At 42.7% G+C, this 16542-nt stretch overlaps 1 protein-coding gene across 3 annotated transcripts in view; it reads left to right on the forward strand.

Annotated features, from left to right (window-relative positions):
- The window catches only part of Hhat (hedgehog acyltransferase), a 344926-nt gene that overhangs the window by 59556 nt on the left and 268828 nt on the right, over nucleotides 1–16542 (forward strand). For all 3 annotated transcript variants that reach the window (XM_058581959.1, XM_058581958.1, XM_046452232.1), the window contains exons 5-6: nucleotides 10362–10556; nucleotides 14378–14593. In XM_058581959.1, the coding sequence (XP_058437942.1) occupies nucleotides 10362–10556; nucleotides 14378–14593 (411 nt within the window). The remainder of the gene's footprint in view (nucleotides 1–10361; nucleotides 10557–14377; nucleotides 14594–16542) is intronic.

Genomic DNA, 16542 nt, shown 5'->3' on the forward strand with positions numbered 1-16542 from the left:
CATATTGGGCCAACACATTTCAAAGGATGTGTTTTATATAGATCATGTCCTCTAATTCTAGTGCAATTAAGTTGGAAGGTAGTAACAAAATGACCTAAAAACTCTTAGTTTATCTAGAGCAGGAGTAGAAACAGCAAAGAAAGAAGGAAGGAAAACAAAAGAGCAGAAATGGATGAAATAATCAATGACAAGATTGATCAAGAAAAAAGAGACTGTACAAATAAACAATATTAGGAATGGAAAAACAGATTACCATAGGTATTACAGAGATGAAAAACATAGAGTATGTTTTACTACCTTTATGGTCATAATTTTGAAAATGTGGGCAAAGCAGACAAATTTCTAAATATATGACAAAATTGACTCATGAAGAAATAGAAAGGCTAATACCATTACAACCATTAAAATAAATCAGTAGTGTTGGGCACGGTGGTGCATGCCTATAATCACAGAGGCTTGGGAGGCTGAGGCAGGATGATCACTAGTTCAAAGACAGCCTCAGCAAAAGTGAGGAACTAAGCACCTCAGTGAGACCCTGTCTTTAAATAAAATACAAAATAAGGCTGAGGATGGGGCTTAGTGGTGGAGTGCCCCTGAGCTCAATCTCTGGAACCCTCTACCCTTGTGTATATATGTATATGTGTGTGTGTGTGTGTGTGTGTATTTGTTAAAAAACAAACAAACAAAAAACCAAACCAAAAATCTAATGAATGATTTCTGTCAAACATCAAATGCACAAATAATTTCAATATTTCCCAGGATATTTTCTAATTTATACTTATGAGCTAGCAAAAATTTGATAACCAAAATTGGAAACTATGACCTACCAGATATATAAAGACATAATAATTAAGACATGGTTATATTGGCACTAGGACAGACAAATAGATGAATAGACCAGAATAGAATCTAGAAAATAACTACATATATATGGAAATTTGATTTATGACACAGCAAACATTTCAGATCTGGTGGAAAAGATTATTCATTCAAATACAATACAGGAAGTGAAAGGAAAGTTAATTAATTAAAATTATTTGCAAACTGACAAATAATTAGTATATAGAACATATGAAGAGATTTCAGGGGCTGGGATGTAGCTCAGTGGTAGAGTGCTTACCTTGCGTATGAAGAGCCCTGGGTTCCATTCCCAGTACTGATGATGATGATGATGATGATAATAATAATAATAATAGATAAATTAATAGAAAAATGACACAGTATATGAAAAGGAATTCATAGACGAGGAAACAGAAATAACCAATAAGCTTGATATTCAACTTCATTAATGATCAAGCAAATATGTCTTAAAATTACCATAAGATATCATTTCATACTGTCCAGTTTGTCCAAAAACAAAACAAAAATCCCCTGAAGGTATCAGATATTGGCCTCCTGAACTCATCCAGCTTCTTGGTGAAGCTCCTCTGGAATACATTACCTAGTAAAACCAAAGAGACACAGGTACCAGTGTAATCCTGACACACACCCTGGAGAACCTCCTCATCCTACCAGGGCCCATGAGCCCTGGTGTTCCTTGCTATGGTATTTGCAATAAGGAAGAACTGGAAATAGTCGATCCAAATGTACATTTTGGGGAAGTAGATGAATTGTAGTGAATTATTTCATGAAATAGAATTAATTATAGTCATAATTTTGTCAATATGGATGAATTTCTGAATCATGACCTTGAGCTAATAAAACAAGTTGCAGAGAAATAGATTAGATATGATTCCTGTTTAGAAAGCTCAGAAGTGTGCAAACTAAATAGTACATTCGTAAGTGCAAAACTACCACATAAAATTAGGTACTTGTTATGGTTTGGATATGGCCTGAGTGTGTTGTCCCCAAAGGTTTCATGTGTTGGAAGCTTGCTACTGAGTACAGCAATGTCTTTCCACTTAATTTACTTATAACTTTAAGTTCAGGCTCCTTTGTCTTAGGAGGCAGTCTCCTCAGTATGTATCGGGGGATTTCTTCCAGAACCCCCTCTCCTCAAGATACCAATGTCCACAAATGCTTGAGTCTCTTATATAAAATGACACATATTTACATGTAATCTACACACATCCTCCTGTGCATTTTTAGTTGTCTCTAGAATACTTATAATACCTAATACAATATAGAGGCTAAACAATATAATGCAATATTATTCAGGAAATTAGGTATAAAATGCATGTGTTCAGTGTAGGTGCAATTTTTTTTTCCCTAAAGATTTTACATTTGAGATTGAATCCTCGGATGTGGAACCTTTAGACATGGAGGGTTGACTGTACTTGGAAGAGCACTTGGTAAATCGTAGCTTTGCCACTCTCAAGGTCTGTCAACTGAAGCAAGTTACTTAATGCCTTTGAGGGTGACTCCTCAGTTGTTCAGTAGAGGTGATGCTGCTGGCTTCTTGGTTGTGGAGAGAGGCTGATGAGCAATGCTTTTCAAGGTTATCCTTGCCAGTGATGAGAGCCAAGAGCCTGGTGGCTGTTGCTTTTCTCTGCTGGCACTTGCTCCTGGGAGCAGTTCCCTCTATGGTGTATAAGAAAGGAGGTGACTGTCTTGAGAGTCCAAAATCCTCAAGGGCAGCGGCTGTGTTTGCTCATCCACACCACTGGTCCTCCCATGAACAGCTTCTTCTGAACCTATTTCAAGCTTGTCTTGGGGAAAGGATTGGGAGATACAGTCCCTTTCTTTGGGAGTCATGGTTGAGTGAGAAGTTAGTTAGAGAGGAAATCAAATACTGATCACTGTGCTATACCTCATGTGGTCCTGGGCTGTGCCAGCTGCAGTGGGTGCCTGGTACCATGAGTGGGCCACTGTGGCCTTTCTGGTATCAGGGATGGACTCCGAGGAGGCAGCTTTGGAGATTTGACTTTGAAGCAAATGGGAGTTCACCTAGTTGGGCTTTTTGCATCATTCTCTGGCATGGGTGGACAGGTAGACATCTTCTCTGCAGAGCTTGTGTGATCCAATGTCAGTAGGAGGTGTTCTTTGCATTTTTCTTGGAATGAAGCAGAGTGAGCACTGCGTCATCTCCCTGTGTGTGTCTCTCTCATCTCCTGTGTGACCACAGGTTTGATTTGTGAGACAGCTGGTGGGCAGGGATCTGCTTGTGGCTGGGGCACAGTGCTTGCTTTGTCTGTGTCTGCTTGGCCCTCGTATAAGTATGAACCACAACTTTGGCTTCATTAGCTCCAGGCTTTCACCACCTGGATTAAGTATTCCAGATGGCCTTAATTTGGGTAGTTGTTTTTGGTACTTATTCAGGGTGGAAGATTTGGGCTGTAGTTGGCTTTTATTTTCCCATCCTCTGAGGCATCATAAACCACGGCAATGCTGTGGAGAGTCAGGCGTTAGTGATTCTTGGTTAAAACCAGAAGCCCCAAAGGATGCTTCCCATCTCCATCTAAGATCTAACCTTAGCTCTTTCTTGCTTGCCCCACCTCCTCGCACTGAGAGGCAGGTTACTTTCAAAAGCATAGTATTATTTCTTTTCTTTTTAAAATTTTGGGTCATGATAAGTAGTAAAACTTTCCACTGAGCTCCTTGGTGGAGGTGAAATGCCTTTTCTCTGGGTAGGGCTTTCTCTTTGGGTTTTGGCGAGACTGTGTAAGGACCGGTGCCCTGGGAGCAGAGGCTGAGTAATGGTTCTGAGCTTTGGCTGTGGGTTTGTTATGGTTGGATTGCATGTTGGGCGGGTCAGACAGTGGCCTCCTTTCTAGAATACCACTGTGGCCTCACCACCAGCTGAGACACTGTGTTCTGTGCCCTCAAAACTAAAAATACCCCTGGGTGAACTTTTGAGAAGGCCAGCTTAGTGTGGGGGGCAGAGGTGTGTGGTGCTGCTGATTACCCAGCAGTTTCCACTGTACCCCAACTGGGAGGACCTACATCGTTAGCATTGGTCCTGATGGCAGAGCTCCTCACCAAGGATATGCAGAAGGTCAATCTTGTGGCCTTGGCTCTGGGAGGCCAAGGTGTACAGGAGTTCCCTTCTAGAAGATTGTCAAATCTATATACATAGTAGGCATCTCATGCACTAATGGTTTTCCTTGAATTCTTCTACCTTCATTAGTACCATCTATGCAGGGGTGAAATTCCCTTAGTATGGGCCCCATGGACTTTGCTCCTGGGGAAAGCTGGCCCAGAGGTAGTTGTTGGCACTCTGGGATGAGGTGTTTTTGTTTTTTTTCCTGTTTTCTTGGGGAGATTTAATCTGTGGTTATATTTTTCTTGTATATAATATGTGCATTTCAGCAGCTGCACATATTGATTATGTAGTATGTAATAAATTATGCCATGCATAAGAATATTGATTGACTCCTTTTCTATTTCTCAAATGATGTTTCCACTAAGTGGTTTCTTGGTAGATGTGCAAAAAGAATTAAGGTGCAGCAGTCTGATACTATTGACGATAGGAGTCCTGACCAAAGCTTTGCACTTCTGCCTCTCCCTGCGGAGGGAAGGTGAGGAGGGAAACCACTCAGGCACATTCTATTATCACTTGGTGCCCAGAGCACAGAATGAGCTGAAATAGAGAGGGTGTGGGAAGGGACACTGTCAGCTAGTTTTCCCTTTGGTTTGAAGAGTATAGTTTTCAGAGGAGAGGGGAAAAGTCCAAAGTCTTTTCTCAGGGCATTGAGCTAGCCTTAGAAATAGGCCAGCTCAACTAGTTAGCATCCCAGGAGACAGCATGGGTGAAGGACAGCAGGTGTGCACCTTCATGGGTTGGAGCCCGTGCCTCATCTGCTGTTAACAACACAAGTTGAATTGTAAGAGACCCCTGTGAGTGGAAAACAGTGTTGGATAGTAAGATGTGAAATGACACCCATCTATTTTATCTGTGTAGTTTATAAGGAAGAAGGTAGAACAAGTAGAGATTTGGAATATTGTAGTTTTCACATTAGTGGGCTAAAAATATCTAAAAATTTGATGCTAATTTTTTCATCTTAGTCATAACTACCAGGTTAAATCCCATGTCTTGAGAAGGTTGACCCATCTATCTACCCACCCTATGCAACCAGCTCCCCCCACCTACCCAACCACCCATCTACCCACCTCTACCCCCGTCCATTTGTCTACCCACCCATCTCCCTTCACCTGCCTACCTCACCTCCATCCGTCCATCCATCCACACAACTTCATCTATTCTCCCTTCCCCATCCACTCACCCATCCATCTGCCCTTCACTCTCTTCCTCCTAACCATTCATTCATCCACTTTATGAAATTGATATATGCTAGGCACCATGCTAGATTCTGGGCTTACATTATTGTGATATGAGTAAGAGAAGATGTGCCTGCTAAGGGGGACTTGATGGTCTAAAATAAAACACAGTGGGTGTTTTAGTCAGCTTTCTTGCTTCTGTGGTTAAAGGATACAACCAGCACAATTACAGAGGAGGAAGAGTTTATTTGAGGGCTCATTGTTTCAAAGGTCTAAGTTCATAGGAGGCCAGCTCCATTTCTCGGGGCTGGAGGTGAGGCTGAACATGTAGAAAGAGTGTGGCAGAGGGAAGCAGCTTTTTTTTTTTTTCCCATCTTTTACTAGAAGCAGAAGAACCTGGGGAGAAATCATCCTGTGCTCCAGTCAAGTCCTTTTAGGTCATCTTGATCTCAAGCTCCAGTTTGCTCATATTTTTTTTTTTAGAGAATTTTTAAAATATTTATTTCTATTTTAGTTCTCGGCAGACACAACATCTTTGTTTGTACGTGGTGCTGAGGATCGAACCCGGGCCGCACGCATGCCGCCAGGCGAGCGCGCTACCGCTTGAGCCACATCCCCAGCCCCTGCTCACATTTTTATACCCATCACAAGAGCATCATAAATTCAGACTAGAGCCACAGTAGGATATCACTACACACCTACCAGATGGGCTCAGATTAAACGCAGTAACCCCACCAAAGGCTGGCAAAGATGCAGATACACTGGATCATCTGCACATTGCTAGTGGGAACGTACAATGGCAAAGTCACACTGGAAAACTGCTCGTCTGTTCACTGCGGCACTAAACATGCAATTGCCATGCCACCCAGCAAGTGCTCTTTTGGGGAGAAATGAAAGCTTATTTGTACACAAAAACCTGTACACATATGTTTGTAACAGTTTATTTGTAATCTCCCCAAACTGGAGAGAGCCTAAATGCCCTTCAACTGGCACATGGTTAAATAAACAGTGGTCCATTCATACCATGGAAAATGCAGCAATAAAAAGACAAAACCCTCAGTGACCACAGCAACTTGGATGACTCTCCAGGGAATTATGCTGAGTGAAAAGAGCACCTCCTACAGGTGACCTACTGTGTGAGTTTGAAGTGACAGAATTTCAGAAATGGAGATTAGTGGTGGCCGAGGGTTACAGTGGGGAGGGGAGAGGGGATGAGAAGAAGGTGCACATGGTGTGAAAGGGCAGCATAGGGATCCTTGGGGGGAGATAATTGTCCTGGGTCTCTACTGTGGTAGAAGCCAAACCAACACTCGAGATGAAATTGTACAGAACTCAACACACACACACACACACACACACACACACACACACACGAGTAAAAGTAAACGGGGAAATTTGAAAAAGTATAGTCATGTTAATATTTTGATTGTGATATCATACTAGGGTTTTGCAAAATGTTACCACTGAAGAAAACTAGGTAAGAGATTTATCTGTATTAGTTCCTACAGTTGCATGTAATTCTATAATCATCTCAATCAAAATATCAACTGGAAAAAGCCTTGTGTAAAAGTTGTACTTAATGAAAAGTGAAATTTTCTAAATGAGAGACATCATAGCCAAGCAATCAATTAAGTTCATGTTTTCTTCATCTACTTGATCAATGTGATTCTCTGTGTTTTCTTTTCTAGTGATCTGCAGTTTCCAATTCTAGTTATCGCTTGAACATAATAATTTAAATGAATTGGCCTGGTTTTATTTCTATGTGGGTTTTAAAGATCTGAACTTGACATAGAGTATGTGTATGATCCAGACCCTGTATATCTGCTAAAGCTTGGAAAAAAACTTAAGGTGCTTCTAGTGATGAGACAGAAGTATTGTTTTGCAATGAAACATGACACATTTTATTTTTGAAAAGTTAAAAAAGTTCTGGCCTATTTTGGGTCAGAGGCTTAACATTTTCACTTAACAGATAGGTAAGAGTTTGATAAACATGTAATACATTTGGAGTAGAGGTAGATGGGCAGGCCTGAATTTAGGCTTTTGTACATGATATTGATCTTTGAAATACTTGGAAAAATCTCCCTTGCCACCCAAAGAAGATGACCATCCATGATGACCTGGTGGCCATGGGCAGCAAAGGCAATGTCACTCTGCGGTTCCATGACCCCTCTCAGTACTGCTGCTTCTGGTTCTAGGCCTGCTGGTGGAGGGATAGTGGATGGGGTGGGTGGGTAAGAGCTACGTCCACAGTGGGGACCACCCTCTATGATGCAGTTGGAGAATGGGGTGGGACTGATCATGCAATATCAAAGTTTTAATGGTATTTTGGGGATGGAATTTCAATAGTGTTTTTATATATGAGATATGAAAATCAATATTGCAGTGGGGTTCTGATTCACACAGCTGTTTTGTATGGGTGATTCTCGTTGCATGATTCAAATCATTTCATTTCCTGTTCACCACGAATGAATTGTAGAGTCACATGGACTGGGGGAGGTGGGGGTAAGCAAGGTTAGTTCAGAACATGAAGTGAACTCGAGAGCATTCCCTGGGTGTCTTAGGACTGTATTCAGGGTCATCTGTCTGTACTGTTTGGCAGGAGGCAGACAGTGGGGCAATGAGGCAGAATATGGGACACATTTGTCTGCCCCCAAGATGGCTTTTGAGACCACTGTTAAATTCATCATAGGATCTCTCAAGTAGATGGGGTTTACACAGCACTACCAAGTATTTCCTGAAGTTTCCTTCAGCTTTTTCCAAGTTGAAGCAGCTTTAGTCTGCGGTAAGTTCCAGATGAATCCCAGCAAACAGGCTTTTTCCAAACGGATCAAGTAGCACTTAATAAAAGTGGAACTGTGTGTGCATCTGTGGACGTAGCCACGCATGCATGGAGAAGAATCCTGCCAGTAACTGCTTTAGGTCAGGCTGAAAAGGAACTGTCTTTCTTTCATTTGTTAAAACTATGTCTTAAAATAGTCTTTGGCAACCTTGTTCTTAAAATTGGACTGTGCCCAGAGGTGAGTGAGTGGGGAAAAGTCTGAAGCAAATTTATGAGCCTGTGTTTTGTGGGTAGTAGGATGGAAAAAAAGTAAAATTGAGTTTCAGATTTCTCTGGTTTTCTTGGAACTTAAAAGTGCCTGACCTACTCTCACATTTAAAATATTCTCCTAGACTGGAGTATAGGTTTGGGAAAGAATAGTAACTCAAGTGATATTCTGGAAGAATTAACAGCTAAGCATGGAACTTACAATTTACATTTCACATCTGTCTTTCCCTGCAAAAAGTCTTTTTGTTTTCATGAGAAGATCTAAATTCAGTCAGTTGCTACTTTTTAAGCTCTGTGTGTTTCTGGAAACCACATTTTAAAATGCACACCCAGGCTGGGGGATGTAGCTCAATAGTAGGGTGCTTACCTAGGAAATGCAAGACCCTGGGTTCAATTCCCAGCAAAACACACACACACACACACACACATCCATGAGACATCATATTCCTTAGGAATAACAGCTAGTATTTGAGGATTTCTTACTTTGTGTTGATACTGTACTAATTTAACTTATTTAATCTATGCAACAACCTTGTGAAGTTGATACTGTCATTACTCCAATTTTATATACGAAGAAACAGAAGCACAGAGAGCTCAAGTAACTTGCCTAGAGTCACATAGCTAGTTGATGGGGACACAAGCATTTGCATTTAGGCAAGTGGACTTTAAAGATTGAATCATTAAACCATAATGATATTACCTCTCAATGTTAAAGCATTATTATGGTTTTTAAACATGAATTTACCCACCACAGACTGCAAATTGGTACAACCGCTCTGGAAAGCAGTATGGAGATTCCTCAGAAATCTTGGAATGGAACCATCGTTTGGCCCAGTTATCTCACTCCTTGTTATATACCAAGGGACTTAAAATCAGCATACTATAGTGACGTAGCCACATCAACGTTTATTACAACTCAATTCACAATAGCTAAACTATGGAACCAGTCTAGGTGCTCTTCAACAGGTGAATGGATAAAGAAAATGTGGTACTTATACATGATGGAATATTACTCAGCCTTAAAGAAAAATAAAATTATGGCATTTGCTGGTAAATGGATGGAACTGGAAACTGTCATGCTAAGTGAAATAAGCCAATCCCCCCCCCCCCCCGCCCCAAACCAAAGGCCGAATATTCTCTCTGATTTGTGGATGCTAACACATAATAAGGGCAGGGGAAGAGGGAAGACTAGAGTTCATTGGATTAGACAAAGGGGAAAGAAGGGAAGGGAGTGGGGATGGGAATAGGAAAGACAGTAGAATGAATTGGACATAACTTTCCTGTTTCCATATATGAGTACATGACCAGTGTAACTCCACATTTTGTACAACCACAGAATGGGGAGTTATACTTCATGTATGTATAATGTTAGAATACACTCTACTGTCATGTATATCTAAAAAGAACAAATGAAAAATTAAAAAAAATTTACCAGCCAGATATGACTAAGAGTATATCATAATAGCAAGGACATGTTGATTTATCTGCTTAGTTATTCAATATAATAACCATAAATTACATGGTAATTAAATAGAAAAATATTCTGATTCTCTTAAAATGGGAATACGTGTTATCAGTTGGATGACTATATAAAGGTCTCACCATCATGTAAAGCTGGTAAGATAAGATTTTATTTCCATGACATAAATTTGACTGTCAACAATATACTAAAAATGTGATTAGATATTTAACTCTCTGGCCTGGACGTCAGAAAGCCTTTTGTGGCGTGGACAGCAGTTTTCTCATGAGACTCCCTAGGAATGCTCAGAGACTCCCTCTCCCCTTCACCTTGGAAGGGTGGTGCCTGCCGGGTGTGGCTTCTGGGGTGGCACGTTTTGCTCCTGCCTTCTGTCTTCCTAGCGTCTGTTGAAAAGTCAGCTAGAGCAAGGTCTTATTGTGGTGGGATCTGGTAGTCTGGGATCCTAGCTGAGGGCAGGGAGGTGGCGACCTGCTCTGGGGTGGATCTGATGGAATTCTGGAAACGTGGGAGTGAAGCTAAGTTCATCTGAACTTCAGGGCAGTGAGAAGAGAGGTCGGTTATGGGTCACTGGGTCGCTGAACATTGTCCTCTTAGGTGTAACAGCCCATGAATTCACCTCTTTCTCTTTTCCTCCCTCTGCCCCCCTCCCCCTCCCCCTCTCCCTCTCCCTGTCTGTAGCACAGACCCTGGATTCTCATGGTCTATGGGATGTGGGCCTGCTGGAGTGTGCTGGGGGTCCCTGGTGTGGCCATGGTGTTTCTGCACACCGTCATCGCCTTCTGTGTGGCCCAGTTCCGGTCGCTGCTCCTGTCATGGCTCTGTTCTCTCCTGCTACTCTCCACACTGAGGCTGCAAAGTGTAGAGGAAGTTAAGGTAAGTGTCTTCCTATTGTGTCTTTAGGCGGAGAAGGTGAAGTCGCCCTGGCCTTTCCTGATCCCAGCAGGTTAACTTTTTTTTTTTTTTTTTTTTCCCAAACACAAAAAAAGATTGTGGCGCCTCGGCGGAGCTCCCCCTTGTGGCCACACAGGGTTGCTACAGGTGAGCCCTACTCACATTCTGCAGTCTTAGTTTTTTGTTCTGTCTCTGCCCTGTGAGGTTGCCCAGGTCTAGCCCTGTACCTTTTTCCCCTGTTTGGAAAGATCAGAGGACAGGACCAAAGGGAAAATAAATGAAGAGTGCCCCAGGCATTTTATTAAAATGATCTGTTCAGTGGCCTACAATTTTTAGGGAATGTTCTTGCTCACAAGGCCTTATCACTTCCAGTGCCCACCATGGCTCTGAGACAGGTAAGACAAGTGGTTTTCTTCTTAATTGATGAACATATCTATTGATTATCTCCTCATGTAGATAACGGACGCTCTTTATGTTTAGAAAGTGAGAAAAATGTGTTTTGCTGCAAAATGCACAGTCCTGGCCCAGGGGTTGGCCCTGGCATGTGTAGCTGAGCTGATGGCACCCCTCAGCAGGCTCTTCCTGCACTGTTTCTGGTTCCTGTTGAACAGTCCCAGACCATGTCCTGGAAGGTGTGCAGCATCCTCTGGACACCTCTCAGTGGTCTCTTCTGTCATTTGTAACTTGAAAGACTTTCTACTTGTGCAAAATGGGGCCTGAACGGGACACCTTGGGCAGTTTGCATAGCTTCCCTATATCATTCCCTTGTTGAATGTACCTTTCCACTTTCATGTCAGAGAATCAGGCTTGTCATCTAAGACCACAGCCAGGGAGGCCACCAGGTGTGCAATTGGTATGGAGGTCTCAGCCAATCAGAAGTGGGAACTCTCCTTGGGGAAGAAATGCATGGTAAGAAGAAAAAATTCCAAAAACCAGGGGCAGCATGTCTGAAGCCCTTGAATTTCAGGCTCAGTCGACTTTGACACCAAACAGCCAGAGAAATTCCCAACTCTGAAAACTCAGGGCCATCATGTGCCTAGGGCAGGGGCACCACCATTGTCCATCTTCCCGTGTCAAAGCTGGGTTCCTAGACACTTCCTGCGTGGAGATGCAGGTGCTAATGGAGTCCAGTGACTCTGCTTCCCTTTCGCCTTTAGACATTTATGTCCTGTCTCTGGGACCTAGCCTCTTCCCTCATCCTTGTTCGTCTGATTCTGTTGTTTCCTCTGAAGCACAGCCCAATGAGCTACTCCTGCCTCTACAGAAAGCCCTCTCCTGTCTGGTTGGTTTCTTGGATGAAATCTGTCAGTACTTGACTGCTTCGTTGGTGTTGGGTCTGCTGTTAGCTGAAGATTTTTCATGTTCACTTTAGAGGATGTGACAATGGCTATTCACTGCTTAGTATGATGAAGTAGTTCCTATACCTGGTCTTGCAGTCTAGAATATGAACTCTTTTAGAGGCAGGGCCCTGTTCCCAGGCACCAGAGTACAGGGCTCCATCCAGGCCAGTTCTCTGCAGATGCCTGCTCACAAAGTGAATGAGTGTGTGGAGATGATATGGGGTTAGAGGAAGGGATAAGTGTGTTAAACAAAATTTGTGAGAGGTCAGGGGTTCAGACTGGGCATCTGCACTGGGCCCAACAGGCCACACCAATGTAGAGTTTAATCACAGTAACTGAGTTTTGGTTGATTGCAGAAGGCCCTGTAGCCAATTAACTAATTAAGCTGTAAATATTAATTACTTAAGCTGTAACCAATTGATGGCTTGATTGACTAGGCTGTAGCTAATTATTTTCTGTCTGATCACACTGTTGGCTGGAGCTCTCAGAACCTGGTCTGATCTGGAAGCTGCTGACTGGTGAATCGTGTTTTGATTTGTTTTATTCTTCTTTGCTCAAGTGAATGTTACTAAATTTAATTGGACGAAGGATTTTCCTCTTAACAGGTGTGTGTGCAGTACCCCCCCCCCCGCAAAGCTCCACGTGACGCCAGCAGCTCTAAATGGTTTATGATGTTTCATGGATCTGTTTTCCTGTGGCCTTCTTATTTCTTGCCTTCACCCCATTAACATTCCTTGCACAGAAAATCTTGGGAAGTTTTGATATTCTTTCTTCCATCACTGTGGTCTTGGAACTCCTTATGATGTCTTTATTTTTGTTCACTTGTTCATTCCAGGTGACTGCATTTAGAATTGGTGTATCTTGAATCAACACTGGTGGGAAAGATGAGAAGACAACCTGGTTTCAGATCTGTTCTAGTTACTTTCTTTTCACTTTACCTCCCTCCTGAAATTGTTCCGAAGGTTGAACAAAATAATCTGCCTTAAGCAATGTTGTTAACACTTCTAGTATTTGGAAAGTTTAGGAAATTTTTGCTGTTAGGAGATCTTAATTCTTCTGTCCTCTCACCAATGAACTGGGGCTGGTATATTAAACACATATATTAGAATTTAGACCTAAAGGAAATAAGGTGGCTGCTGAAGTCCTAGACATGAAGCAGAAAGTGTTTTGTGGCAAGTTTTTCTGGGTGCAGCCTTAAAAGATCCTCATAGACCAAATTTACTACTCTTTCCAAGACTCTGTGTCAGAAAGTAAAAAGGGCTGGGATGTGGCTCGGTGGCAGAGCTCCCCTGGGTTAAATTTCAGTACTACATGGACAAAACAAAAACAAAAATAAATGTGTATGTTTATCATGGAAAATATAGAAAATAAGAAATGATCAAATGCTCATGATTTTACTCTTGCCAATGTTGTAAGCCTTCCTCACTCTTCCTTTTCTTGTTCCATGCACATTTTTTATGTGATTTGTTTCATGCTGTATGGATGTCCTCTATCCCAGGCCTCTACCTAAGTAGCGTTCTCCTTCTCCATCTATCTGTAGGTTCAATATAAATGATGTATTTTCTTCCACCAAATTTTCATTATAAAACATCCTAGTTCTCTAGGTCCCATGGACATTTTCCCAACTGCTATCAGGCTGTGCTTCTGGTGGCTTAGGAAACCTGTCCCCAGGACCATTCTTTTTGTCTACTTAGTCTCTGTAATAACTCAGTAAATCCTTTGTTTTAGAGACCTCTTAGTCTGCGAAGTTTGATTTAACATAGTATTCAGCTAAAGTGGAGCCAAATTCATAATTGAAGAGGAAGGAAAAAAAGTGTCGAAGACAAAAACCCAAGTGACATTTACAAGCCCCTTTTTGTCATAAGAATTATGGAAGGAACTGTCAAAGTATCCGTTGAATGTAACGCACCTCCTTGTTATCCACTGGATGTTTCTCATGGTTGCATATCACAAAAAAGTTCATTATGTGCATCAACCCTCATGCTAATTTGATGGTGGATGTAAGAGACATTTCTTTGTTCATTTCCTGTTTATTGACTGCTTGATTTTGTGTGTGTGTGTGTGTGTGTGCGCGCATGCACACACATGGGGGGGGGATTAACCCAGGGCTTTATGCATGCTGGGCTCCTGCTCTACCATTTAACTACAACCCCACCCCACCCCACCCTCACCCTTAGCTCTAACTGCTTGCTTTGATTGCCAAGCCTGGCCTTAAACTTGTGATCCTCCTGCCTCAGCCTTTCAAGTAGCTGGGATTACAGGTCTGTGCACCGCACCTGGCTCCAATGAGTTACTTGATCTTCATTGGCTCTTGACTCCCTTTATAAGCAGCTGTCCTAGCCAAGGAAGAGGTCTCCTTTTGCGCTTCTCAGAAAGCGGTGATCCTGCTGGGTAGCTCCTGTATCGGATCCATGCTGCCTCTCCTTGCCAGTCAATGGTTGCTTTCTCCTTTTGGTTTTGCAGAGAAGGTGGTACAAGACAGATAATGAGTACGACTTGCTGCACTTCACACTGACGGTTCGCTGCCTGTGCTACACCAGCTTCAGCCTCGAGTTCTGCTGGCAGCAGCTGCCTGCAGCCCGGGCCTCCTACTCCTTCCCCTGGGTGCTGGCCTATGTCTTTTACTATCCGGTCTTCCACAACGGGCCCATCCTCACCTTCCCGGACTTCGTCAAACAGGTTAGAGCCCACTTTGGGGGTTGGATAGGATTCCATAGATTAAACCTTTGTCTGTGTTGCTGTGTCATCTGTGTGACTGAGTCCTTCCACTCAGGTGCACCCACAGAATTAACAAAACCATTAGTTGACTGGAGTTTTTGTAGGTAGGTGAAATGTATCGGGCAATAATAAGCCTTCACAATAAATGTTGACCCGTCTCTTGTGTTTTAGCTCAAGGGGCCCCACCCTTGGCTGCCAGGGTTCCAAACAACTCAGATAAGAATGGGAGTTGATATCCACTACAGCAAAAGTCCAGGGAAAGAAAAAGTTTGGTTATGATGCTATTCCTTGGAAGAGTAGGAAGAGAAAATGTCTATGCTGTTTGTTGTTGCTTGGCAAACAGCGTGTGTGGTTCCTTTCACATTCACCAACTGCTCATGAAATTGTTCCACTGTATCTTAGGAATGGTTCAGGCAACCTAGATGCAAAAGCAGAGTTGGAGAACATTTGAAGGCAGTTGTGGATTCTGAGGTCCCAGAGCCTGCCTATGTTGGGGCCCCTGTCTGCCTTCTCTGGAGGGCATCCTTATGGGAGATACTGTGCTAAGCTGCTGTGCCCTTATCCAGCACTTTCCCTCTACTCAAACTCCCTTTCTTCCTCGACCCACAGCTAGGTTCACGGGGCATGTTTAAGTTAATTCTCTTCAAGTGTTAAGGAACAGTTCTCGATATTATTACTAAGGGGTACTTCTGCCCTCCACCACCAAAACAATTTTGGTGGGGGAGAGAATAACACGTGCAGATTTATACAACAAGTGCATACACCTGTACAGTACACGCAGATGCATGTGCCTGGAAGCATAATTCAAAGTACAGGGCCAGCAGCAGTGTTATCCTTTACTGAGGGATGACATGAAAGGTGTCCCCCCCACTCCCCCCCCCCAGAAAGTGGGATTCTTAGTGGAATTAAGACAAAATTGGTGATTCTCAAGTTCTGCATTGCATTTAAGGGTACCTTTTTTTTTGCATTATGATAACATCATGTTCTCCAATTGCCAGTGAGAGATGTAACTTCTTACTCTCCAGAATTCTTTGATGTGAAATTGATATACTGGGCAATGGAGGTTTAGTATAGGGTTTCTCATACTTCAGTTTGGGTGACATGGGATGATTCTTTGACTGTGAGGTAATTTCCTCTCCGAAACCCTTTCAGTCGGTAAAGGATAGAGGTGGCCAAGTGATGGCAGCTGATCTTCTAACTCAGCTGCTCTCAGTGAGGTCCCAGAGCCAGCAGGATCAGCACCTCCAGGGACTTGTTAAAGTGCCAGTGCTTAGAACCTCTGGGGGGGGGTCCTATCTGGATAGTTTAACAGGCCCCCCCAGGTGATGGTGATTCTCCTGTATGCTAAAGTCTGAGGGCCACTATTCCAAGTCCTCCCCGAAGAAGAGCAGGCACAGTATAGGGAAGGTTCAGATCCTCCACAATTTTTTCTTTTATATTTTGTCCTATAAAAAGGGACACTGTGGATTTTTATTTCTTCCCAATTTTCCAGTCAGTAACTTTTGGACTAAACATCTACCCATTTCCTCCCCCAAAGATGAATAGTAATTGTCTGAGAAACAGACTAAATCTATTAGGAGGAAACAGATTATTTTCCTGCCTCTTAACCATAAAGAGCTTTGCCGGGTGGCAAAATCTATGCTTTTGTTATGAGGCAAAAAAACATCATTATAAAAATTTCATGTCTCCTTTCAAAATTTGCCCTTAAGGGTCCAGCAGGAGTACTAGAGGCCTATCATAGCATCCTGTATCTGCTCCATAGAGGCCAGCTTTGAGATTATTGCTCCCCTAAACCTTAGCCAAGAGCCCCATTCTTGTCCATCTCGGACTGGGAAAGAGAAGTGGGTGGCTTCTTATAGAGGGTCAGATTAGGGATTCTGAGTTCCATTTATATCTATTCCCTCTTCTTG

The sequence above is a fragment of the Marmota monax genome, unplaced genomic scaffold, assembly GCF_021218885.2.
Source record: "Marmota monax isolate L192 unplaced genomic scaffold, Marmota_monax_Labrador192_F-V1.1 WCK01_AAM20220418_F8-fsc00105, whole genome shotgun sequence".
In the NCBI taxonomy this organism is placed as follows: domain Eukaryota; kingdom Metazoa; phylum Chordata; class Mammalia; order Rodentia; family Sciuridae; genus Marmota; species Marmota monax.